The sequence below is a fragment of the Ceratotherium simum genome, chromosome 5, assembly GCF_057802395.1.
Source record: "Ceratotherium simum simum isolate JZ-2026a chromosome 5, ASM5780239v1, whole genome shotgun sequence".
NCBI classification, from domain to species: Eukaryota; Metazoa; Chordata; class Mammalia; order Perissodactyla; family Rhinocerotidae; genus Ceratotherium; species Ceratotherium simum.
In genome coordinates this window covers 12269094-12295681 of record NC_141904.1, presented here as the reverse complement: position 1 = coordinate 12295681, position 26588 = coordinate 12269094, and the positions used below count along the sequence as shown (strand labels likewise).

At 43.2% G+C, this 26588-nt stretch overlaps 1 protein-coding gene across 9 annotated transcripts in view; it reads left to right on the top strand.

Annotated features, from left to right (window-relative positions):
• Positions 1-25610, top strand: part of ZBTB38 (zinc finger and BTB domain containing 38) — a 76392-nt gene extending 50782 nt beyond the window's left edge. For 8 of the 9 annotated variants that reach the window (XM_014789135.2, XM_087430463.1, XM_087430464.1 and 5 more), the window contains one exon: positions 19224-25610. In XM_014789135.2, coding sequence (XP_014644621.1) covers positions 19224-22811 — 3588 coding nt within the window. In that variant the 3' untranslated portion in view covers positions 22812-25610. Of the gene's footprint in view, positions 1-7655; positions 7776-19223 lie in introns of those variants that run through there. The other variant, XM_087430468.1, reaches the window with a different exon arrangement.
• Positions 25611-26588: the final 978 nt, after the last annotated feature.

Genomic DNA, 26588 nt, shown 5'->3' with positions numbered 1-26588 from the left:
AATAGCTGAGGAATTGGAGAGATTGAGCCCAGGAAAGGCATATGCAGAGTAAACCTTCAAAGGCCCGTCATGAGGCAGGGTTACAGTTGGGGGCCCCTGACTGTGCCTCTACGGAGGAAATTCCCGCACTGGGTGGAGCGGTCCCCACCCGATCTGAAGAATCTCTTGAATCCATTTGTGGCAAATTAACCATGAGTGAGAGTAATGCTCTCTTTGCTTTTTGTTATGTAAAACACCCAGTGTCTGTTTATTTTGAAGCGACACTTCCTCATCTGCCCATTTTGAGAAAGGTTTGGGAGACTGGATTCCCAACTAGTCAAGAGCGTTTCTGTGTGTGGACTCAGCACCATCTTGTGGACATGGCACCGTGGGCTGGGAATGGGTTGTGGTCATCAAGTGTAAAATCAAAACACACCCCTGAAAAAGCTGCTGCCAGAGAAAGGCTCTGTCTAAGGGGTCACGTTTTTAAGAGGGGCTCCCTACTCCCAGAGCTAGGAATTGCCTTGGGGAATTTCCCTTTGTGACTCCAACCCTCTTATGAAGCCTGGAAGAGCGGAAGAGCGGAGTGAGCAGCTCAGTGACACAGTAAGAGCCAGCCCTTCCCAGGGGTGGTGGTGAAGCACCCAGGTTCTGTCTTCTAGGGAGGGATCCCCAGTCTCCTCCCCTCTGGCCGCCCTCGCCCTGTATCCTGCATCAGGCCCACCTCTCCTGGTCCAGGACACCCCGCTGCCCTGCCTCCTCTCCTTATTGCTGGTATTGATTGCCACTCAGAGCATAACTTGCCTTATTGTGCTCAAAGGCCCCCTTCCCAGCAAGGTGAGGATGGAAAGGAATGAAGTGTGAAGGGAACAGAGCACTCGGGTTGTAAATGCTCTGCCTTCTCCTACCCTGTCTCCTAACACTGGGGAGGCTGGCCACCTCGATGTTTTTTCTGTTTGTGTGTGTGAAGAAACTGGGTAATAATCTAATCTGGGGCTAAGATGACAATCAGAGGGCAGTCTTGCTCAGTGCGCAGTTTACCCAGCCTGGAAAGAGCAACCTGTGGACCTAGAGAAGCCACTCGAGGGTTAGACGCTCTCTCTGGTTGTTCAGAACCCCAGCCTCTTCTCGTTCATTGTTCACAGTAGGGCTGCGGGGGGCCATATCTTTAATGGGCATACAGGGCTCCCCAAAACAATAGAGTCCCTAATTTTGTGTCTGTTAATACACAGTTATTGGCTTTATCATATTACATTTTGATGCATGTACCTGTTCTTTAAAAGTAAATGTTTGTTCTTTCAATCATATTACCATACCTATATTAACATATTCTTCCAAGCCCCTACTATATGAACTCTTACTGTATTACCACAGTCCCTTATTTTGCTAATATTTGTTTTTGCACTTACCTTCCCTGAGTATTTTTTAGTGTACTTACCTTCCTGTGGGTTCAGCCTGGCTCCCAACTGTCCAGCTGTCAGAGCTCATCTTGCCCAGGCTCCCTGAAAGCCTGAGACTCTCCAGTCCACTCATCTCCCCACTTCAGCTTCAGGGAAATCCCCACTCACAACGTGACCCCTGCTTCCAACACCCTTTCAACCAACGAGCATTAAATTGGTTGCTATTATCATAATGAGATGGGCTAAAGAAAAGAGTTGTAGGTATTATTTTGTTTTCTGGAATTTTCTTGGAAAATTAGGGTGAAAAAGAGCAGTAGAATGAGACACTACATTTTATCTGCATTGTCTCATCTAATCCTATTAAGAACTAAGTTGCACTGTTATATCCATTTTATAGATTAAAAAAGAAAGATCTAGAGATGTTAATTAACTTGTCCAAGTTCATACAGCTAGTGAGTAGTAGCACTGGAATTTGAACCCAGGGGCGTGTAAGCGAAGGCCTATCCCCTCTGAGGGTAAAGGTAACTATACAGGAGGAGAGAGGATGGCCCAGTAGAACAGGACAAGGAAAGCTTGGAACTATTGACCACATCTGACAGTTGTCAAAAATGCTAACCGAAGACTTCAATGGAAGCTTGAACCAAAATCCAAAATAAACACATAAACGTGCTAAACCCCAAACTGAACCCAAATTTTTAATATTTATTTTTTACTGAACAAACCACAACCTAATGAATTCATTAAACTGAGACATAAAATAAAAAAAATTCTAAAATCAAAAAACCAAAACATCAAAGTATTCTCTAAAATAAATCATAGCCACACTGACATGTTATTAGGTTCCTGGTTTAAAGTAAGAGAGAGGAGGTCCCAAGCCTTTCCTCCAGAGTTCCCCTTGATGTGAGGGGAAGGAGCAAATCTGGGCGGCCAGGAGTGTGTGAACAGATCGGAGAGGTGATTAAGCAGGGCACAGGGGAGGCTTTCTTATGAAGGTCACAGAATGTCACTGTCAGAAACAGGCACGTAACCCAGTAAACGGACAGTACCCTCACTGTGTTTTATATAGCCAAATATGAGTGACCTTCTGACTTGGGGCGCAAGTACACATAATGGAAATGTGTAAGTGGTTTAAGTATTTGTCTTAAACATTATTTTGGTCTCCTTCCTATCAAGCTTTTTACCAGAATTGCGCATAAATAGCCAACTTGAATGATTTCTATTTAAATTCTTAGTGCCTTTTTCCGTGTGCCTAGAAGAAATGCTAACAAAAGAAGGTGCAACTAAAGAAAGAAAAGAAAATCATTTAGATGATACTTATAACTAAATGCCCACATGTGAGCGGAGGCTCAGATGTAGCTACTGTCTGCCTTAGGGGAGAAGGGTTAGTTAATGAGGCCTGTGGGGTGTACGCGCTGTGAGCCCTGGGCACACGGTGAAACCTTGAAACATTTGTCTCTGCCACAGAGGAATTCACATTCCCTGTATTTGGGGCCTGGGGCCAAGGCTTGGTAATACTTGCTCCTACTGACAGTTGTGACTAATAATAATTAATTGGTAATAGTAATACTAATAATAGCTAATGTTTATTAAGCTTGGTTTTGTGCCAGACAACTACACCAGGCACTTTATAGGTGTTATCATTTAATCCTCAGGTTAACCCTGGTAGATTCTAGTATTAACTCCGTTTTGCTTATGAAGAAGCTGAGGTGCAAAGAGTTTAAGCAACTTGCCCAAGGTCACAGCCAGAATGTGACAGAGCCAGGTCCACTGACACCAAAGTTCAGGCTCTTAGCCACTGGGCCAGACTGGACGTGGTCTGCCTTATCCTAAGTTACCCTTAGTTAGAGCCCTGTTTCGTCAATGGACGAATACAGTGCTTTGGGGTCTCGCAGCTCTCCTAGCTCAGCAGCTTAATCTCCCCACTATGCCCCCTTCTTGTGGTAGCCCCTGTGTGACACTCAGTAACTGGTGGGTGGTAGGCATTAGATAAATATTACCTTGAAATGGAAGTGGATCAAAATCAAAATGATAATATTTATGAGTGCCGTATATTACTTTGAAGTTTACATTTTTTTACAAAAATAATTACAAGTAGAATGTTATGGAAAATTTTGAATTTCCCTTAAATGTTCACTCCAGGGCCACCTGATGGTCCATATGGCATCTTTGTGCATATGAGAGAAATGGCCCCCTTCTGGCAGGGGGATGCAGCCTTCTCCAGGGTATGTACCTGGCAAAGCAGAGCATGGCATGACCTGTCTTACCCCCACAGCATACCACAGGGCGTGACCTGTCCACCTGCTCAAGTCCAGGCTCTGTTTGCCAAGCACCCACACACACTGGTGGGTAGGTTGGGGTCATGAGCATATGAGCCTTTCATACCAAGAAATGTGGAAAGGCTAAGTTCTTTATTTCTTGGTGCTCCTGAACCTGAAATGGTGGGTGTGGTTTTGGGTCATACTCCCTGGGTCTGAATCCCAGCTCTGCCATGCTCTGGCTAAATGACTTGGGTCGAGTTAGCCTAGCTCAATGAGCCTCTCTGAGTCTCAGTTTTCTCATTTGCAAAATGAGGTTGCTGTGAGGCTTAATCAGGAGGGTGTATATGGAGTGTGTAGAATGGTGCTGGGCACACGGACGTGCTTGTTCGGTGTTAGGGACACAGCACGTGGCTGGCATATTTAGGTGAACATCCTCCTGCCAAATGAATAAGTCATATTGGGGACATTGACGCAATTGTGGTGGGATGTTAACGTCACCCTAAAGCAACCCTCCGGAAGGCTGCCCAGAGGGGCTCGGGCACAAGCAGGAGACACAGTGACCTGCTCTTCATAGTGTGGTCAGAAGTCACGGGTCAGTTCGTGTGCACTACAGAACTCAGTAATTTTCAGCAGGATGCAAAAAGCATGCCTGCCCAGACTCAGTTCCCAAGACTGACTCAGTGTCAGTGGTGTCCCCTGGTTCATGTTCTTTTTGAGGTTGCACAGGTGAGTCCGATGTGCAGCTCTGCTGAGAACCCCCCTTATGAACACACATTACAGTGCACTTTTCATCTTACTGTTGGCTGCCTGATGGGGGAATAGGGCTGCGTGTGCTCCTGAAGTGGGTCACATATCCGTGCACCAGGAAGCACAAGTGTCCACAGCTCTGTGACCCAGAAGAAGGCCACAGGCCCGGCCGTGCTTCTCTCAGCCCAGAACCTTCTCCAGATTAGCTCCTCTTGAGAGGGGACTGAGTGAGGGAGCAGACATCGGGAGAAAATGAAAAGTGATTACAGAGAGTGGAGACCTCTGAGAGCTTGAGGGAGACAGCATGCAGAAACGAAGCCCTTTACAAACACCCAGCACCAGGGCCTGTGCTACACCCACGTGTTCACAGCTTTCAATTTTTAGTATTTTTTTTAAAAAGTTAATTTTTAAAAGTTTGTTGCCAGTTCAGTGCAAGCACTCAGGAGACAAAGGCCAGATGCCTGGGATTTAAACTGCTAAACAAGAAGATTCAACTGGGTCCGTTTTAAAGATCTTATTGGCTTTATTCAGTGGTGTGTGAATTGGGCCGCATTCTGTTGAGCAGATAGAAAGGAGCTCCAAAGAGCTGTACGAGGCGGGGGATTTTAGAGGCGGGGGAGCAGAAGAAGGAGGTTAGATCAGGCAAAAAGGCCGGTTGGCTATTGCAATGTGCCTTTGCTTATAGGGGAGGGCAGGGGTCTACCTGCCTAGTGGTGATCAGTTGTTTCCTGATTGACTGGTTTAAGATTCCGTTTCTGGGAGCGCCAAAGCTGGCACTAAGTTTCGGTTTTGTGCTGTGGGGCTTTAGCATAAGCAACTCCATTCTAGGCCTGTTGTCTTTAACACAACAAAGCATAGCAGTAGAGCTTGCAGTATTGCTGTTTTCCTTCCTTAGAGCCAAGTGATTTTTCGAGTAAGTGATTTTTCAGTGTTTCAAGGCTGTGTCCCTGTGCTTTAACTTGTCTGAGCAATGTCGACTTTGAGGGCGGTGGATGGCCCTGGCTTGTCTTATCCAGCTCAGCTTCAGGCCAGTGGTGTTGATTTGCTGGGGTTTTTTTGTTTTTTTTTTCTTCCTTTTACTGTATCAGAACAGCCTTCTTGACTTTTTCATGTTCAATAAATGTATTTCCCTCTTTTAGCAGAGGTGACAAGTAGCAGGGCAGTTTGCATTGACCTAATGCTGGATCCAGAAAGCTTGGTAACAGGGCCAGGTGTGGTGGGCTCTTGAAAGCTTAGTGTTCGGGTGCTTTTGTTTTTGCATTTATTTAATAAAGGTTTTTTAGCACCTGTTATGTTGTGCTAAGTGCAGTGCTGGCAGCTAGGGAGACTGTGGTAAACAGGCTAAGCCCTCACAGAATTTATACTCTGTGGTAAAGGCACACATTTGTCAGATAATACTTAGTTATAATCATAATAAGCACTATGAAAGAAAAGTATGCTGAGAGTACATAACAGATGAACCTAATTGAGGGGGAGGGGATTGTTGGATGGAGATCAGGGTAGGCTGCTGCCTGGGCTAGAAGGGCATTTTAGGCTGCAGAAGCAGCATGTGCAAAGGCCCTGAGATGGGAAGATTCTAGGCATAGTCAAGAAACAGAAAGAAGGCTGGTGTGGGTTAGAGTGGCAGGAAATGAGGACAAATCACAGAGGACTTTATAAGCCTTGGTAAAGATACTGGAATTTGGACTTAGGGTTTTAACGAGCCTTGCTGACCATGTCTCAGCTCAGCATTGGTGGGAGACTCTTCTCTGTTGTTGAGAAGGCTCATACCCAGAGTTGGCCCCACCCTGGAGATTCTCTGCCCCTAGCGCTCCCCCGAGGCTTCATACCCACTGTTGCAGTATGAGCCTCCTGATCCCTGAGACTGCACCATCCCCAGGCCTGTAATGAGAGGATAAACCTAAATACTCGTGCAGGGGGAGGGGAGACAAATGAAAACTCATCTTCCTGATGCATTCGCTTCAGATTAGCAAATCCTGGCTGTGCAAATCCTCAGCCTTTATCTCCTGATTGCTTGGACTGAATTGGCAGGAAAATTTTAAAAATCAATTTTTTTAACACTAAAAGTTTTAAGTTGGCAACATGTGGGTATAGTCTCAAGGCTTTGGTATTGGGTGTTGAGCAAATTCTGGGCTGTGGGGCAGACACTCCGACTGACCATGGGTTCAGGTGGCACCGTGAAAATGCCCACTGTGCCATGCTACCGTACACCTGGCCAGCTGTGAAGGGGACCAGGCCCAAGCCCATCATCTAACAGTGCTCAGGTTGCCCTGGTAACTGCAGCCCCTGGTCAGGGATCTGCTTGCCTTCACTTCGATCCTTAGCTGCCCTTCTTGGGGACCTCTCTGGCACATTCTGCTTCACGACAGGCAGATTGGTGACTTCTTGGCATGTGACCCAGGCTGGCTGCTCCCAATGGCCCTAGCTCTTGAGTCTCAGCCTGGCTCTGTTTGTGCTGTGGGCTTCTGCAGTGTGGACTGGGTGCGGCGCCAATTTGTGCTGGATACAGGGCAGGCGCTGTGACTCCCCTCCTGCTGTGTGTGCCGCAGGGAGGCAGCTGAGGGAAGGGACTGAGCATGCGCCGCCGTCAGACATCACAGCTCTGTGGTGAGCAGGGCGCTTCTCTGGGCTCAGTTTCCACAGCTGTGCCGTGGGCATGATAATATCAGCTTCCAGACATTGAGCACTGACCCTGTTAATTCATTTAACGCTGCGAGGATATAGTGGTGTCTCTCTTTTACGTGCCCACCTTGCAGGATGGTGAAGGAGAGTGAATGAATTAAGTGCTTCACAATCTGAAATAAATCAGATAAAAGCAATTTTATTTAAAATTGATTGGGGAAATTCAAACAGATGAAAATTGTAATTGGCAATATTTATGGTGCCTATCCATATCTAATGCTGATTTATAAACGTATCTGTTTACGGATTGTTCATTTAGTAAATGTAAATATTGAGGGCCTGCTAGGTGTCAGGTACTATTCCAGGTGCTTAAAATACATCAGTGAAGAGGATCCAGGATTGCTACTCTGGGGGTCCTTACATTGCGGCAGGCAGAGGGACAAGGAAGATTGAGGAGTAAATCGTGTAGCGTAGCGGATGTTCTGAGTGCTCCGGGAAAGAAGAAAGCAGAGCGGGGCACGAGGGGCGGGACTGCAGGGCGGAGGGGCGGGGCGCTTTTTAACCAGGGTGAGCGTCGTTCATGTTTTATCTGCATAGTCGATTCACTTAGTCATTCAACGAATGCTTCCTGAGTGCCCACCACGTGCTGGGGCCTGGAGCTGTCGCATGTACAGGCTGCATAAGCTCCTTTCCCCCTGGAGCGTACTTTCTGTTGGGCAGAGTGGACAGTGAACAAGCAGGCAAACACTTGGGATACTTGCAGGTTGAGGTAAGGAGTATGAAGGAAATAAACCGGGCGACATGAGGGCAGGTAGAGGCGGGAGCAAATAGAGAGATCGGTGGTCCCTCTGAGTGACATTTGAGCTGGGCCTGAAGCATGAAAGTGAACCAGCCCGGGGCAGTGCTGAAACCAATGCGTTTAAAGGCCCCGGGCTGGAAGAGTCTTGGCAGGTGGAGTAAGCAAAGGGAGGCCCATGTGGTGAATACAGAGGGCCGGGCAGAAAGGAGCCAGTGAGTCTGGGGAGAGTGGACAGGACTCGTGGATGGTGCATGGCCTCTCAGATCACAGTGAAGGGTCTGGATTTTATCCAGACACCAGGAGAAAGACACTGAAGGGTTTTAAGCAGGCCTTGACTTGATCTCATTTGTGTCTTTAAAAGATCATCCTGTGTGCTGCGTGAAGAGTGGACTGCGTAAGCAGGTCCCTCCATGGCCACCAGGTGAGCAGGACACAGTCGCTTCTCAAGCTGATTCCAGCCAACAGTCATTGAACCCCTGCTGTGTGCCAAGCACTGCACGTGGTGGTTTTCATGTGTGTTATCTCGTCCACTCCTCTCTGCCCCAGTTTCTGGTCCATCCAGAAAGAACCAGTGTAAACTGTGATTCATTGTCTTGCAGTCATCCCCAGAAAGCCAGGCTGCAGAGGGAGCTGGGGGTGGAGAGTGAGGGTGCAATGGGTAGGTTTAGGTAGTTTAACACCAAAGCAGCCGTTGGTGCTCTGTCCATTGTAGGATAGCCCATCCTTGCAACTAGCTAGGTTCATTCTTATTCAGAAGCCAAAAGGTAGAACAGTTCTTCCCTCCGCCCTCCCGGAGAGGTAGCCATCAGCTGAGAGGAACAGGGCCATGAAATCAGCTGGCCCTTTAGGTTCACAAGAAAATGGTAGTTGGCTTTGGACATCAGCTCTTGATGATAAGTTCGCCTCTCAAATGAGAAGTTCCGGGGGACAGGAATCCTGTCCTGGTCATTTTCATCACTTGGTCCCCACAGCATTCAAATTAAAAATGCTTTCCAAATTAAAAATGACACTCAGTAGAGACTCTGAGTGCCAGTGGAATTTGGTTGAGACAAGAAATGGACACAGCACTCGAGGGCTTCAGAGAGAAATTCTCTAAGCCTGTTTGCCAGGTTTCTTAAGCAAGCAGGTGTCTGGGCAAGCTTGATCTTGAGATGAACCCAAAGTACCTGGGCTACCCTGAAATACTATTTTGTTTCAAAAAGAAAAAAAGAAACCAAGGACTTTTTCCTCCTTTCATCTTCCCAAACAAGCAGCCTGAAGTCGTTAACTGAGCATGTTGCTTCATTCGTGAACCTGATAATACTCATTCTCACGATCTATATGCATGCAACTACAAATGTAGGGACCGAATGTTTACCTTTCCAAAATAATATATTCAGGTGAGGTTGTTCAGGCCACCCTCACTCTCTGCTGAATGCCCTAGCAGCTTCCTGATGTTAGCCTTGCACACAGCCCAAATTTCAGTTAAAAAAGAAAACTTCCCTTGCCACACTACACCTTCTTGAATCTGATAGCTTAAATGCATTAAAGTCTGATAAAGGCTGCTCTTCTCTCCCCTTTTGGGCTTCATTTAGAAGGCAAATCAAGAGGAGTTGCCCTTTCCTAGACACAGCTGAACTCTATAAAAGGCTTCTGTTTTGTAATCTGTTTTCGAGATCTGATGCGTGTGTTTCTAACACCCCGTCACGTGAGGAGGTCTGACGTAGTCACCCAACACAACTAGGAGAAAATGTACTGCAGGGATGTGTGTGGGATGGTGGAGCCGAGTCACTGAAGCAGCTCCTTTGTCAGAACACTTTCCGCAGGGAAGAGCGGCCCTGTGCAGTAGATTCCACCTCGATATGGGCCCCCCACTGGCCCAAAATGGACTGTGAGTTTGACTTTTGCAGGATTCCAGGTCAGTCTCCTAATACAGTGCGTTCTTTTTTTAGTTGGGTTCTAAGTTTCTTTTTATAGAAGAAGACTTGCAGTAGAGGGAGGAGAAGGTTGCTCTGTCGACGCAGTTTTGTTATTGTGTGTGTTAGGAATCGAGCCGCCGAGGTGCTGCTGGAGGGCTCTTGGCCTTTTCCTGAGCAGACGTAGAAAAATGGAGTTCATTCTGGCCCTGGAGAGTGGGCTTGAGTGAGTGACTTCTAGTTCTCACGAAGAGTGTAGACTGGTACGGTTACTTCACTCTCTATCTGTCATGTCTTAAAGATTCACCTGTACTTAAAGATTTATTAATAAAAGCACACCAAATTTTATTAACAAGCCCTATAAAGTTCTACATAATAAATTTGTGGGTTAACAACTTAAAGAGATTTTTCAAGATTATTTTTTTGCCTTGTGAGAGTTAGAGTTTATATGGCAGCCATCATTTTAAGTTTTTGGATTTATGTGTATTTCAGTAAAGTTGCCTTGACTAATTGGGGGAGAGAAGATTTAAATAAGCTGGAAGTACTGGGAATTAGTTGATCAGATCATTGCCAAGAATTATTTCCCTTTTTTCAAGTTCAGTCCCAGAATGAGTGAACCAGGGCCTAAAAGCGGTTTCCAGGATACAGTAGAGAGGGGGCTAATTTAATAGATGAATGGGTAGAATTATATGGGCAAACAGAACACCGTGACCAAGCTAACCTTTGAGACTTGGAAGGCAAGGATGGAAGCAATGATAGACGTGCAACAGACTATAGACAGCAGCCCTGCCAATCAGGGAACAGTTTTCACCTGAGTGTGGCATGGAGTGACTGTGGGTCCACCTGGTTTTTCAGCCATGCTCAGACTCGAGACGGCGATCACTGCAAGCTTGGAAAGTTCAAGACAGCTATAGAGTACCTGTCTTTGTGACTGTGGGTGTATCTGTCTGTGTTTCTCTATCTCTTGGTCTCTCCTTCTGTCTCCTGGAGATTTCTGCTTTGCATTTTACACACTTCACACTTGCATTCACTCTAACTTTAGTTCTTTTAGGCCTATGTATGATTTATTTTGAGTGGAATAATTTTTAAATAATTTCTTTAAAAACAATTTTGAACATTTTCTTATGGGTTAGAGCAGCAGTTCTCAAACTTTTTGGTCCCAGGACCCCGTTAAACTCTTGTAAATCATTTAGGACCCAAAGAGCTTTTGTTTATCTGAGTTATATCTGTCAATATTTACCATATTCAAAAGTAAAAATGAGAATTTAAAAAACTATTCTCATGAAAAATGACTGATAAACCCAGTTGCATGATAAAATAACATTTATTTAAAAAATAACATGTTATTAAAAAAATTTTCTACTCTCTAAGTAGAAAATATAGTGAGAAGAGTGGTATTGTTTTACATTTTTGCAAATATCTTTAATGTCTGGCTTAACAGAAAGGCAGCTGGATTTTCATATCTGCTCCTGAATTCACTTGCAATGTGTTGTTTTAGTTGAAGTAGATAAAGAAAATCCAGCCTCACACAAATAGGTAGTTGGAAAAGGGAGAAATTTTTTAAATAGCTTTTTCAGTTAATTGTGGATGTTCTTTGATGCTACACCAAAACTTGACAGGTGGTCGTTTCTTAAAGATTAGCTGCAACATGGAATCTGAAACCCTATCAACAAACTTTCCGTACTTGATACATTTAAATCCACTAGTCTCTCTTACACCTTTTAGCCCATGCATGATTTTTTATAATATGCATTGGCCATTTGGAAAATATTAGTTCACTGAGCTATGCATATCTTCCAGATTCATTACATAATATCCAAAAATCATACTCCTTAACATCACCACCAGCCTCGTTAGAAAAATCATTATGTACGTATCAAGCTTATGGTGGTGGATACAAGTTTTCCAAAATTCTAATTTTCACTTGAAAGTCGAATATTATTACTGGCAAGAAAAAGGCTATTTTCTTGAAATGACAGGCTCACTTAGTTCAAGAAAATGTTTGCCCAGATACCCACATCTGAATAACCATAGTTTGTCTATCAGTCATTCTTTCAAGTAAAAATGATGTTCCATGAAAAAAATCGGCTAGTTCAGCTCACAATTTGAAGAACCACCGAAGTGCTTTTTCTTGAAGGCAGTCATGGTTTTTTCAATGTGCACCAGAAGTGTTGTATGTGTACCTCCCATTTTATCACACAGAATAGTAAAAAGATATATATTCAAGGATCAAGATTTAAGAAAATTAATCATTTTTACTCCTCCATCTGAGTGTTACTGGCTTGATGCCTGCTGAGGGGCCAGCCGTTTCACCCAGCATTGCCATTAATGCACATGTCAGCATAGTTAAAAAAAAAAAAAAAAAAGGCAAAAGACATCTGAGTGTTGTTATAAAAACAGTTTTGACCTCACAAACCTGCTGAAAGGGTCTTGGGAGACCCAGAGGTCCATGAAACACTGTGAGAACCGCTAGATTAGAAGGAAACTAGAAAAAAAAATGGACAGGAATCAATTTTTATTTTCCTAGTAATTTTCATCTCCATAGAGTAGAATTTGGGTTCATCTAGGTCTAATTTTTAAAGCTTTAAGTCAGGAGACTTTCTAAGCACAATGTATAATTTAAGCCATTTGCTGCTCAGGGTCTGAAGAGCCAGTTTCCCTCTGCTCACTGTCAGGATCGTCAACATGCATTGTACCATACAGGTGCAGAGGGTACAAAGATTAATGAGATTGTCCCTGCGCTCAAGAAGCAAATAGGGAAAGATAAATGTGAACAAATGCATACTACTACATGTTACAATAAAGGTAAGACCTAAAAACTAGAAATTCCAGAGGAAGGAGGCTGCCCAGATGGGATGTCACCTGAGATAGATAGGTGTAAGGACTTGCCAGGCAGAGGAGCTAGGGGCTAGGACAGAAGAACCTCGAGAAAGGAAATACAATTTTTCTTCTAAAGCTTTATACAAATGGAAGATAGAAATCTTTCAAATTATGAAAAAAGTCACCCATGGCTAGGGAGTGTGTGTGTTGTGGGTGTATTGATGTGGGGGTGGGGAGGCTGGGATGGAGAAGGGGCCTTCTGCTTTGTACCTTAATGCACTTCTGTACTGTTGGAATGTTTTACCATGAGCATAGATTTATTTTATTTTTTTAAAGCTAGTTAATTCTAAAAGCAGGTGAAAAAAAGTCATTTTAATCACCAAAAGTGGGCCGGCCCTGTGGCTTGGCGGTTAAGTGCGTGCTCTCTGATGCTGGCGGCCCGGGTTCGGATCCCGGGCACACACCGGCGCACCGCTTCTCCGGCCACGCTGAGGCTGCGTCCCACATACGGCAGCTGGAGGGCTGTGCAACTGTGACATGCAGCTATCTATTGGGGCTTTGGGGGGAAAATAAATAAATAAATCTTTAAAAAAAAAAAAATAATAATCACCAAAAGTATATTATTTACGTGCCCATCTTTGCAGTATAGGTATATGTATTTATTATATAAGGTTGGAGTATGGCAGGAGACAAAAGCAGCAGAAGATTCTAAATATGCTATTTAACTAGAATTTCCCAATGGCATTTATAAAAAGTATAATTATAAAGTATGTTTATTATATATTTTTAAAATTCTTAAAAGCATTTTACATACTTATAAAGTATACTTTAGTAAATATACATGTATGTACTTATAACTATAATATAGAATTTTATAATTAATTTATAGAGAGGTTTATATTTTGTTTACATATGTATACATATAAATACGGGATGACCATTCAACCTCATTTCCCAGGGTGCAGCCCCAATGTATACCTGTCTCCCTGGCACAGCTATTAGTTGTACCCCCTTTTCTCTCTCAAGGGTCCTGTTTTGGATGCTGAATTATATGTTCATCCTACTTGTATGTGCTTATAAAATATATGAACATATAGCATAATTCATATATTTATATAGTCATACATTTGTATATACATGTGGATATATACATAAATGTATTTATATATTTAGAAGATATATGTTAAAGACTATTACGGCTAAAATACAAACTCAGGAAAATGGTAACATAAGTCAGATGAACACAGTTATCTAATTACAAATTAGTTTATTTTTTAAAAATATTGGCTCACCAAAATTTCTGCGTCTGTAACATTTTTGTTACCCTTTTTCATGATTATCTATTCTGTCTTGGTAATACCACTGAGAATAGTAAATTTATTACATGAAACTTGCTTTCTAGAAAACATTTTAGCAAGTTACATGTAAATTAAATCTCATCTTCTTTCCACTTTATATTTCTTTTTCTGAAGTCTACAGTGGGCTTTCCATTGGCAGGAACTCCTAAGACTTCTGTTTTAAGTTGCTCTCCATGAAGAAATATAGTGGAGGAGGTCACTTTCACTTTTTTAAGTCAAAGAATACTATTTTTGGTGAGAATGACTGCCCTCCCCGCTGCCCCCCACACACACACGAGCTCATTTATAAGTCTTAATTTAAATTTGGGGATATCCCTAAAGTATGTCTGATAAGATCTATGGATCTAAATGTTATTTCACTTAACGTTTTTATCAGTCACACAAATAGAACTGGCTAAAGGGGCCAGGCTGGTCATGTTACTGAGAGAAGCCACTTGGTGGTAAGTGCTTGGACAGGCAGTGTGTGCGTGCAGGTGCCCGTGACGAGGACAAAGCTACTAGGTGCCTGCCAGGCAGGCAACACACCCCATTGTTGCCCAGTCTTCCTATTTTTCAAGGAAAGGTATGTTGATTTTTATGTTAAATCTTACTCTATTTCAACATCAGCTCAGTTTTTCAAAAACATGGTTCCAAAAACCATGTGGGTCAAACAAAACCTGTGGGGACCAGATTTGCCCGTGGCCTACAGTGGATCTCCTGTGATCTACAGACTTTGAACTCATTTCCTTGTTGCGCTTTGAATGTGTAGAATATGGCTTCTAGCTGGTGGCACCTTCTGAGATCATCGGATAACTATGGTCTGGAGGCTATTTTTGACAAAACTAGGTGGTTTCGATAAGGGGCACCGTTAAGATTGGAAAGGTGGGTGCTAGAGTCTTAAAGACGTTAAAGGGCACCTTCAGCAACTTTCACTGCTTTTTCAATTTGTATTTGCAGATTTGGATTCTTTGTTTTAAACTGTTATGTTGACTCTTCAGATTATAAGCTTCCTGAGGGCATGAAACTCTGACTCGGTGCCTCTTTCTGACTGAAATTCCCTTTCTCCCCTTTGTCCCTATCTGCAGAGCTGAATTCTACCCACCAAGGTCCGGTGAATGTCACTTCCTCCTGCAGGGCTCTGCCGAGCCTCCCCCTCTGCCTTCCCTCACTCCTATTCCCAAGCCACTCTCCCCGGAACTCCCATGACCTTCTCCAGCCTGCCTGATCCCGCACAGTCATTGGGTATCTTTGTTTTACAGTATTTCATGAACACATCTTATTTCGCCTGCTACACTACAAGCCTTTGGGAGCAGAATTTTCATTTCCCCTGTGGCACAGGGTTTTAGTATCAGCTGCCAGGCCTGGTTCTGGCTGGTTGATAAAAACTACCTGAAGAGCCTTTGAGACAAGGTGGGAAGGAGACTTTTCAATATTTACTTGTTGCGTCTTTTGAATTTAGTATCCTATGAGTATATTCCTTATTCACTAAATAAGTATAAGTACAAAAATACATATGGAGGGGCTGGCCCGGTGGTGTAGTGGTTAAGTTTGCATACTCCGCTTCGGCGACCTGGGGTTCACAGGTTCTGATCCCGGGCTCGGACCTACGCACTGTTCATCAAGCCATGCTGTGGCGGCATCCCATATATAAAGTAGAGGAAGACTGGCACAGATGTTACCTCAGTGACACTCTTCCTCAAGCAAAAAGAGGAGGATTGGCAACAGATGTTAGCTCAGGGCAGTCTTCCTCACCAAAAACAACATGGATTCCAGGGTCTCACCCCAGCTCTTCTGAACCAGAATCTCTGTGGGAGCAGGGGAGGGGGAATCTGTAAATCTGTACTGTTTTAAAGCTTCCCGGGTGATTTTGTTGCATAGGCAGGTTTGGGAACTACTGTCCCAAAGCATATAGTAGGTATTCAGTGAGCATCTGTTCAGAGGACGAGTGGACACTTGTCCTCCTATAACATTTAGCCTGATGCCTTGTCCTTAGCAGTTCTTCAGTAAATATTGGTCGAGGGAATTAAAATAAATTGTGAGCTCAGATACCATCCCCCCATCCCACTTTCTTAGCTGGGGTGGGGCCATCTACTCCCCCAAGGCTCTCACTCTGTCTGGGTGGATAGGCTGCTTCCCACCTGGACCACTGGGATGGCCTAACTAGCTGCTCTCCTACAGCCAGCTTCCCTCCCTCTGATCCTTTCAGCACACTGCAGCCCGAGTGATTTTTTTTTCAGTTCAAATCAGATTCTGCCTTTCAGTGGTTCCCTCTTACCTGCAGTATAAAATTTACTGTGGGGAGTCGTTTAGAGCCTTTATGATCTGGTCTGGCCCTTCTTTTCCTAGCCTGTCTCATTCAACAGTTAGGTGCCAAGGCCTGCCGTGTGCCAGCACTGCTGAGGACACGGGACAGGGCAGTGCACGCCCTCTCCTGCCACCAGTCCCTGAGTACATGATACCCTCTTATCACTTTTTGTTTGTTTTGCCTGTGGTGTTCCTTCTGCTTAGAATGCCCTTCCCACACCCCTGTTTTATTCATTGATGCCAAGCTTTCCAGGGCCCCTGTGAACAATAAGTTGTCATCTTCTAACACTTTGTGCATGCCTTTATATAAGGCCTACCATCATGGATTCCAATTTTTAGTTGACCGTTCTCTTTATTCCCCTAGACTCTGAGCTCCTCAAGGGAAGTGATGGCTTACTCTCCTCATTATCTCCAGCTCCAAGCACTGTCTGACCCTGTGAGGCATTAACATATTTGCTGGATAAAATTGATACAAGAATGAAGTTTTTTTGTGTGTGCCAAAAAGGCAAATCAAGGTGCTAGTTAGTAACTATGATTTTAAAAGGATTTCTGCCACACAGTTGTAGATATTCCCCTGAAAGATGTCATACTTGGATTTTGCAAAGTTATAAGGATGTTTTAATGACATAAAATGATAGTTCCTATTATATATGTTTTTCTAACTGTAAGTATGACTGAGATATTATTAAATGTTAACAGTTGGCCTTTTACTAGCCATCCTAACTGAATAATCTAAGAGAAGAATCAGAGAATCCCACAGAAGTGAGTGGGGTTTATAATCTGACACCCTAGAGTATTTATTAGCTTGATGTGAAGTACTGTATTCCCCCAGCTGGAGGTGGAGCCCAGTGGGAGGTTCAGTGTGCTGTGAATTGGAGTGTTTTGGAAGAAGCAGTAGTTTTGAGATGGAAGGACAACATAGATGACATCAGCATAGAACTAAGCCAAGATGGAAGCCAACTTTTTAAATCATATGGCATGGGTTTTGCCAGATCTGAGACTATCCAGTCAGGCCAGATAAAGAGTTGAAGTACTGTATGGGCTTCAGTGAAGACAAACAGGGTAAGAATAAATAAGTCAGGAGAGAAAGTGGATTCTGCAGGGGCTCAGAACAGAGAGACCTCAAGAAAGGCAAAGGAAACATGAGCAAAGTATGTTATTGATCTATAACCAGTGAAGGATGGAGTCCTGCAATGTGTTCAGGGGTGACCTTTTCTCCCTTCAGGGGCACAGAGGAAGCCATCAAGATCCCATTTCATTTAATTCCATTTTATTTATAGATTAATCCCCCACACTTCCAGAAAAGATTCATGGAAGATTATAATTAAAGGCAGGGTAAACAAGAGTAGAAGAACTAATGTTAAATAAAGAAAGTGAGACAATAGTCACACCAGAAACCCAGGCTAACAATGGCTATAACAGTTAATGGTAAAAGTGAGTTCTAAGCTTCCTTGTCTCAAGAATTAAAAGAGAAAAATGGTGAGTATATTGTTCTCATTATCTGATTTGAAGAATTTATCAGTAGAAATGCACTTTTTCCAATGGCCAAATGAAATAAAAGAATTTAGCAAATGGATCCTTGTATAAAGGACACTAAATAACATAACAGGCACAACTTATAAAAGCTCTGCAAAAAGTAAAAAGGGATTCTTTCTGTGGGCATCTGGTCTTTCCAAATGAATAAATGCCGTGAGCTACACGTTATCCTCTAGTGCTAGGAGGCATTACCTCTGCGAGTTAAAGATCATCAAGCTATATGGCTCTCTGGATGTCATCTGATAAGGGATAGAGACTGGATGAATAGCTAACCAGCTAGCTATATACTAGCTAGCTGTATAGCTAGCTAGTAGGATATACTAAGCAGTATATCCTTCAGACTAGAGGGGTTTTTAAATTTTAACTGAAGGGATGATCTATTAGTGTATAGTGAAATTAGTTTAGTGAGTTGCTGCTAGCATTTTTTAAATGAAAGATAATGGAACAGAACAGAATGCATCGCACGCACATCGTGAGGTTAAGTTTTAACTTCACTTCTGTCTTGGGTCACTGTGTACCATGTATTTCTTACTCTGGGGAAGTGCGGAAGCTGCTGCTTTTGACTATCACTCACTAGAATATTGGTTGGTAGGCTCGGGCCATCCCAGGCTCATGGTATAGAACATATATAGAGAATAACAAGAACGAGGCTCCGGGAAGAACAGAGATAAGATCCTCGGACCAGAACAAGGGCCACTGTGCCTTTAAATCTTGGTAATTCAGGAACCTATGACTAGACTCGGTATTGTAAACTCAGAAACACACTTTCGTGGTGTCGTGTTTTGTTTCCTTTTGGTTTGCCTTCGGTACCTCACAGAGTTCTTTCGAAAACCTCAGTCTACTTTGGCTGTAATGAAGGAGAAATCGGAGAAGGAATGGGATGAGTCCGCCCAAGGGCCCGTAGAGCAGAGGCGGGGTGCCCCTGGTGGTCACACTCAGTCACGCAGGCTGAGACTTGGAGAGCTGCTCCAGAGCCACGAATGAGGACTGGCTCTTCCAGATCTTTCTTCTCTGAGCAGGCAATGCCTTTACATACAGGTACTGCTTCCTGAGGGAAAACTGTTTTAAAATCATTTTCCTGCTTCGTGAATTTGTTTGGGTCAGATCATCAGGGCTATCTTTGAAAATAAATCAGAGGCTTGTGGCAGGACCATGGCTTTGCCCAGCTCCAGGGTTCAGTACAGCAGCCTTGAGTGATGATGAGACCCTTAACACTGGAGGGGAAGAAACCTCCGCCTCCCAAATTTGGACATGTATATATGGCTACAACTTTGAAGGAAGAAGGAGAAAGAGTTCTGGGAGGATTTCCAACCATAACAACTGTTAGCAATGGTATGAGAAACAGGCTGAGGCGAGATAAAGATTTAGCTTCTAATGTTGACTCCAAGTCTTGGAAGCAAAACAGAATGAGATAAAAACCTGTATTTTCATACAAAATAAAAGTTTTTCAAAGAGGTTGAAATATTCTAGAAATAAAGAAGCTACTTGTGGAAGGGCCTCTGACCAGTTCTCTCCTCTTGTTTCAGATGACAGTCATGTCCCTTTCCAGGGACCTCAAGGACGACTTTCACAGTGACACAGTGCTCTCCATCTTAAATGAGCAGCGCATTCGAGGCATTTTATGTGATGTCACGATCATTGTGGAAGACACCAAATTTAAAGCCCACAGCAATGTCCTGGCTGCTTCGAGCCTTTATTTCAAAAATATCTTTTGGAGCCATACAATCTGTATTTCCAGCCATGTCCTGGAGCTGGATGATCTCAAAGCTGAAGTGTTTACAGAAATCCTTAATTATATCTACAGCTCCACAGTTGTCGTCAAGAGGCAGGAGACAGTCACTGACCTTGCGGCCGCAGGGAAAAAGCTGGGAATATCCTTCTTGGAAGATCTTACCGATCGCAGCTTTTCCAATTCCCCGGGTCCCTATGTATTCTGCATTACTGAGAAGGGAGTGGTTAAAGAAGAAAAAAATGAAAAAAGGCATGAAGAACCGGCCATCACTAATGGGCCAAGGATCACAAATGCATTTTCCATCATTGAGACAGAAAATAGTAATAACATGTTTTCTCCGCTGGACTTGAGGGCAAGTTTCAAGAAGGTCTCTGACTCCATGAGAACCGCTGGTCTCTGCCTGGAGAGGACTGATGTCTGCCACGAGGCGGAGCCCGTCCGGACCCTGGCCGAGCACTCGTATGCCGTTTCTTCCGTGGCTGAGGCTTACAGGAGTCAGCCTGTACGTGAACGTGATAGCACTTCACCTGGTAAAGCAGGTAAAGAAAATGGCGAAGCTCTTACAGCAAAGCCAAAAACATGCCGAAAGCCAAAGACACTCTCCCTACCCCAGGATTCTGATTCAGCTGCAGAAAGTATACCACCTCCTCCAGTAACCAACGCAGAGGTTAATCAAGAAAGAAGTCCACAGCCAGCTGCAGTTCTTTCTCATTCAAAGTCTCCCAACAATGAAGGAGATGTCCGTTTTTCCAGGGAAGATGAAAATAAATCCTCTGACGTTCCCGGGCCGCCGGCAGCAGAGGTTCCGCCTCTCGTTTACAATTGTAGCTGTTGTTCCAAATCCTTTGACAGCAGCACTCTGCTCAGTGCCCACATGCAGCTGCACAAGCCAACCCAGGAGCCTTTGGTGTGCAAGCACTGCAACAAGCAGTTCAGCTCCCTGAGCAGATTGGACCGGCACGAGCAGATCTGTATGCGGCCCAGCCACATGCCCGTTCCGGGAGGAAATCAGCGCTTTTTAGAAAACTATCCTACCATTGGACAAAATGGAAGTTCATTCACGGGTCCAGAACCTTTATTATCTGATAATAGGATTGGTGACTTTTCCAGTACCGGAAGTACCTTGCCAGAAACAGACCACATGGTTAAATTTGTTAATGGGCAGATGCTCTACAGTTGTGTTGTATGCAAACGTAGTTACGTGACTTTGTCCAGCCTCCGCAGACATGCAAATGTTCACTCATGGAGAAGAACATATCCTTGCCATTACTGCAACAAAGTTTTTGCATTGGCTGAGTACAGGACAAGACATGAAATTTGGCACACAGGAGAAAGGCGGTATCAGTGCATTTTCTGCCTTGAAACTTTCATGACCTACTATATACTCAAAAACCATCAGAAGTCTTTCCATGCCATAGATCATAGACTGTCCATCAGTAAAAAAACGGCAAACGGAGGCTTGAAGCCTAGTGTCTATCCATATAAACTTTATAGACTCCTGCCTATGAAATGCAAGAGGGCTCCTTATAAGAGCTACCGAAATTCTTCCTATGAAAATGCTCGAGAAAGCAGTCAGATGAGTGAGTCTGCACCTGGTCCCTATGTTATTCAGAATCCACACAGCTCTGAATTACCTTCACTGAATTTCCAAGATGGTGTGAACACCTTGACCAAGAGTCCAGCCATCCCATTGGAAACACCTGCATGTCAGGACATACCCACTTCTGCCAGTGTGCAAAATGCAGAGGGCACCAAATGGGGAGAGGAGACCTTGAAAGTGCATCTTGACAATAACTTTTATTCAACTGAGGTGTCAGTTTCTTCCACTGAAAATGCTGTCAGGTCTGACGTCCCGGCAGGGGAGGTTCCTGCGTTGTCTGTGAGTAATGGCAGCGAGAACTCCGCCTCAGTGATCAGCTACAGTGGCTCGGCACCCTCAGTCATTGTGCACAGTAGCCAGTTTTCCTCGGTGATAATGCACAGCAACGCTGTTGCTGCCATGACCAGCAGCAACCACAGAGCCGCTTCAGACCCAGCCATCAGTCAGTCCCTGAAAGATGACAGCAAACCTGAGCCAGACAAAGTGAGTAGAGTTGCCAGCAGACCCAAAAGCATTAAGGAGAAAAAGAAAACTGTACCATGTAACAGAGGAGAACTACCAGAGGAGTCAAAATACATTGCTGATCCTGGAGGGTCGTTGAGCAAAACCACAAATATCATTAAAGAAACCAGTAAAATTGAAACCTACATTGCAAAGCCTGCTCTCCCTGGAACCTCCACAAATAGCAACGTCGCGCCCCTTTGCCAAATAACAGTGAAAATTGGGAATGAAGCCATTGTGAAAAGGCATATCCTAGGATCTAAATTGTTCTATAAAAGAGGAAGAAGACCCAAGTATCAAATGCAAGAGGAGACTCTGCCACGAGAGAGTGACCCGGAGACCAATAGAGACAGCCCACTTGGGCTTTGCCAATCCGAGTGTGTGGAGATGAGCGAAATGTTCGACGATGCAAGTGACCAGGATTCCACGGACAAACCATGGCGCCCTTACTACAACTACAAACCCAAAAAGAAATCCAGACAGTTGAGAAAAATGAGGAAAGTCACCTGGAGGAAAGAGCATGAAAACAGGAGCCCAAGCAATAAGTGTAAATACCCAGCAGAACTGGACTGTGCTGTGGGGAAGGCTCCTCCGGAGAAGGCCTTCGAGGAAGAAGAAAATAAAGAGATGCCTCAGTTGCAGTGTGAACTCTGCGACGGAGACAAGGCCTCGGGGGCTGGAAACCAAGGACGGCCCCACCGACATCTCACTGCCAGGCCCTATACCTGTGAGCTCTGCGCCAAGCAGTTCCAGAGCCCGTCCACACTCAAGATGCACATGCGGTGTCACACCGGAGAGAAGCCGTACCCATGCAAGACCTGCGGCCGGCGCTTTTCCATGCAAGGAAACTTGCAGAAACACGAACGCATCCACCTGGGCCTGAAGGAGTTCGTCTGTCAGTATTGCAACAAGGCGTTCACGTTGAACGAGACCCTCAAAATCCACGAAAGAATCCACACTGGCGAAAAGCGCTACCACTGTCAGTTCTGCTTTCAGAGTTTTTTGTATCTCTCCACAAAAAGGAATCACGAGCAGAGGCATATTCGGGAGCACAACGGGAAGGGCTATGCCTGCTTCCAGTGCCCCAAAATTTGCAAAACAGCTGCTGCCCTGGGGATGCACCAGAAGAAACACTTATTTAAAAGCCCAAGTCAGCGGGAGAACACGGAAGGTGACGTGTGCCATGAAAACTCAAATCCCCTGGAGAATCCACATTTCATTGATTCAGAAGACAATGGCCAAAAGGATAACGTACAAACCATTGTTGAAAATGTCCTTTGAATGGCGATACTTAGAAAAATCTTCAAAAATCTAAGTTGGTGTGTTTGTGTTTTGAGGAGTTTTTTTAGTTAGCTGTTCTCTTTTTGTTTTTGTTTTTTTTTTTTAGTTTAGTTTTGTTTTGTTCACGTAACAGTCATGAAGGAGTGAAATGTAAAAAAGAAAATCTCATTTGTGAAAATTCCAGAAAAAGGATCCTAATATCTACTTTGGGTTTTAGCATTAACTTCATGCAAAGTGCACAAAAACAAAATAGCTGATCCTCCAGTATCCCAAGTATCTTGTGAAAGTTTATGAAGTTCTTAGCTGTGGTATTTCTGCCAGTGAAAACAAAGAGTTTAATTTTAGCCTAATATAAAACTTTCTAGTAATTGCTAATAGGAACTGGCTGCTGAACTGTCTTTAGTCACTGGAGAAGATAGGGTCAGATATCATGAAAATGTCATCTTCATAAATACGTTAAAAGGTGAATGAGCTATGACAGTCATTATTCCCACACAGCTTCTGCACTATTAAAAATTGTTTAAATTAATGGATACATATGAAATACTTAATAATATAGCTGAAAATATGTGTGAAATGAGTAACCTAAGTAGAACATTCATACATTATCTAGAACTACTTTTCTGCAACACAAACCTTGTAAGATACGTATATAAATCACTATAACTTTTAACTGTCCATGTCCCCTGTAGAGAATTATAATGATGAGCAATAGATCTGCAAATAATGAGGACTGATGTAAAAATCAGTAGAAAGCATTTTGGATATGACTTAAGAGCATGTGTATGCTTTTAGATGGAATGCTGTTCTCTTGAAGTATGGCTGAGCTATTATTAGAATTGGTCTACTCGAGTCACTGAAAACATGGGTCATGCCTTATCTATGGGGAAGAGCCTTCCCAGAATTTACCTGTGATTACCTGTGCTGTATATTACTTTGCTGTGGCCTCACCTCAGAAAATGAAGAAGCGTCAAATTCTTCTGAAACTCCCTGCAGTCTTCCATCCATCACAAGGCCGTGGATGTGGAGGTCTAGTCCAGATAGACTTAACCAGCCTCAAGGGGTCAAGTAAAACCTGACACCTCCCATTCCACTGAAGGAGTGTCCAGGAAGGTTAGCACAAGGCACACATACGGTGATGAATTTCCAAGCACTTGAAAGTGACAGAAAGCCTAATCCCTACAATTATTAGCCTTCTTGGAGACTATGCAGCCCACAAGTATATACTAGTATAAAACGAAAGGACAACAGAAACACCCCCCTCTATCCCACCCATTAATGATTTGATTGGGCAAGAGGAAGTGATGACCTTCCTTGCCTCAAACAGTAGCTTTGTTTTTGAGGGATGGGGAGAGAGAATGTGGAATGACAAGGTTCCATCACTTACTGACATGACTTAGAAATATATCCACAAAACCAGATGCCTTGCCTTCATGTTTGCAGACATCTAACCCCCTTGCCTAAAAATCCACTTAAGTTTTCTAATGTTCTTTTCCACTGACCCACACCATCAACATTGCCCTCAAAGTCTAATTGCCCTCTAGGCTATTTATTCCATCATGTGGACTAGGTTCCTGGGAAGCTGGAACTCGTGATTCTTACTTTTTAAACTGCCAGAATAGGAGGGAGAGAGAAAACATTCCTACCCTTTGATCACCAGTGTGAGCAGAATCCAGAACCCGATTTAAGGGTAACCTGCAGCCATTCATATTCATGGGATTTGATAGATGGAAACCCAAGTTTATCCAAGGTTGCAAGGTTACCATTATGAAGAAGTAGCTCAAAGGACTCCGGTTTCTCTCTCTCCGAGTGTTGTGATGTCTCCATGAAGAAGACTTAATATGGATTTGGGTGGGCAAGAAAGCATTTAAACACCCAGAGAAGGACATGATCAAAGCTGACCTTTTTATAGTATAGTACTTTGCTGTTAAGTAAGCCCAATGTTGTACCTGCATTTATCTTTTGTTCTGCTTTCACTTACATACAGTATTATGTAATAGAGACAAATGGGAAAATGCAAGCGGACTCAAGTCTATTTTATACATTGTATATATGTACACCTGCACTATTCATTTGGGTTTTGTTAAAGAGATAGTCACAAAGGGCTTATGAAAATCATTTTTGAATTGATAATTAGAATATTGAATAAGCAATCCTATGATCTATTAATTTGTTTTATCTCAACTAGGATTATGAATCGAGGAGAATTACTGTGTATTTTAGTCATTTTGATTTGAGGTAACTCCAAATATAAAATTATTACATGTAGTGATGTCTCTCAGCCCTTACATGTGGATATTTTTTAAGTGGACTTGTATGCTGATAATTCTAGACCAAAGTAAATATGGCAGAATATTTATACATGAAAAAATAATTTTGCAAATATTTTCTATAATTGTATTATTCGTTTAAAATGTTGATAGCTTGTGTTAGTTTCAGGGAGGGGTGTATATTTTGATAAAAAATACTTGACTTTGTAATTCTGTATATTCTATACAATTTATAGCAGAGCCGTTTTAAGACAGCCTTGTCACATTTTTTGTTAATTGTGAAAACTTTATTATGAGTGATGTTTAAGTATGCATTGAGTACATACCGACCAACTAGAATTAAAGTAAGTGTAAACAGTGAGCATACTGTATGCTGTACAAGATATATTGTAATTTGCTGTTTTAGCATCTGTATTTTGGTTAGAAGATATTATTAAATGCAGATGTTAAGGGTTGGAAAAGTCTAATTTTATTTTTAGAAATAATGAATATAAATTTGTTTTTGCTTGATTAAAATAGCTTATTCCTATGTTAAGTCTCTTTTTAAATGTTTTAATGTTAATTCTTTTGTGCAGCCAAGCAGCTATTTCATCTGTGTGAGTCAGAGCATTGTTTCACATATTATTCATTCAATATATTTCTGTTTCCTTACTTGTTTACATTCCATAGTACCTACTTACATGCTTGGGACTCAAATGGAATATGACATTAAAAAAAAAAAAAAGCGGAATAAGAGAGATTGAAGTCTGCTGGTAATTTAGTGCTTTGGATAGGCCTGATCTTATGAAAATCACTGAGTGTTGGAAACATTCTGCTCTGCTCATCCACAGTGGATAACAAATTACACTATCGAGTGCCAGGTGTTGGGCAACATTCTTTACATCGGCTGTTTCATTCAGTCCTTCCCCAAGAACCCTGGGAAGTAGACCTCATTATCCACATTTTATAGTGACTTTGAGAAGATCCCACAGCCAGACAGAGCCAGGATTCCAACCCAGGGCTGCCTGACTCCAAAGCCCGTGTTTTTGTTCCTTCTCAACACCTCAGAGAAAAATGCTTACTGTAAACTGAACAGAGAATGGAGAAAAGAGACGTGACAAAGTAATGCAGCCTTAGGGTGGTGATTGTTGTATTGACGGCCTCTAGGAGGCCCCGTGAGGTGCAGCTTCCCCGCACTCACTGCTATCTTACTGAGGCCTCAGTACTTGAGGCATTTGGCTTCTCTTATATCTTTGGATATTCTATAAAATCAGTTTTTAAGAGTTTGTATACTTTTTTTAGAATATGGAGTGAAATTATAATTTAATGCTATTATAAGCTAGTAATTTTTCACATTAAAAATATCTGTTCCATCCTCACAGACTGTACTCCTAACCTTTGCTAATTATCTTCAAATGCATGCAGTTAGGCCCAATGGCTAATGTGAAAGGAAGTGCCAGGGGCTCGGGTGGCACAATCCATCACCTACACAGGGAAATAACTCAAATTTCCATCCTAATGGCTGGCC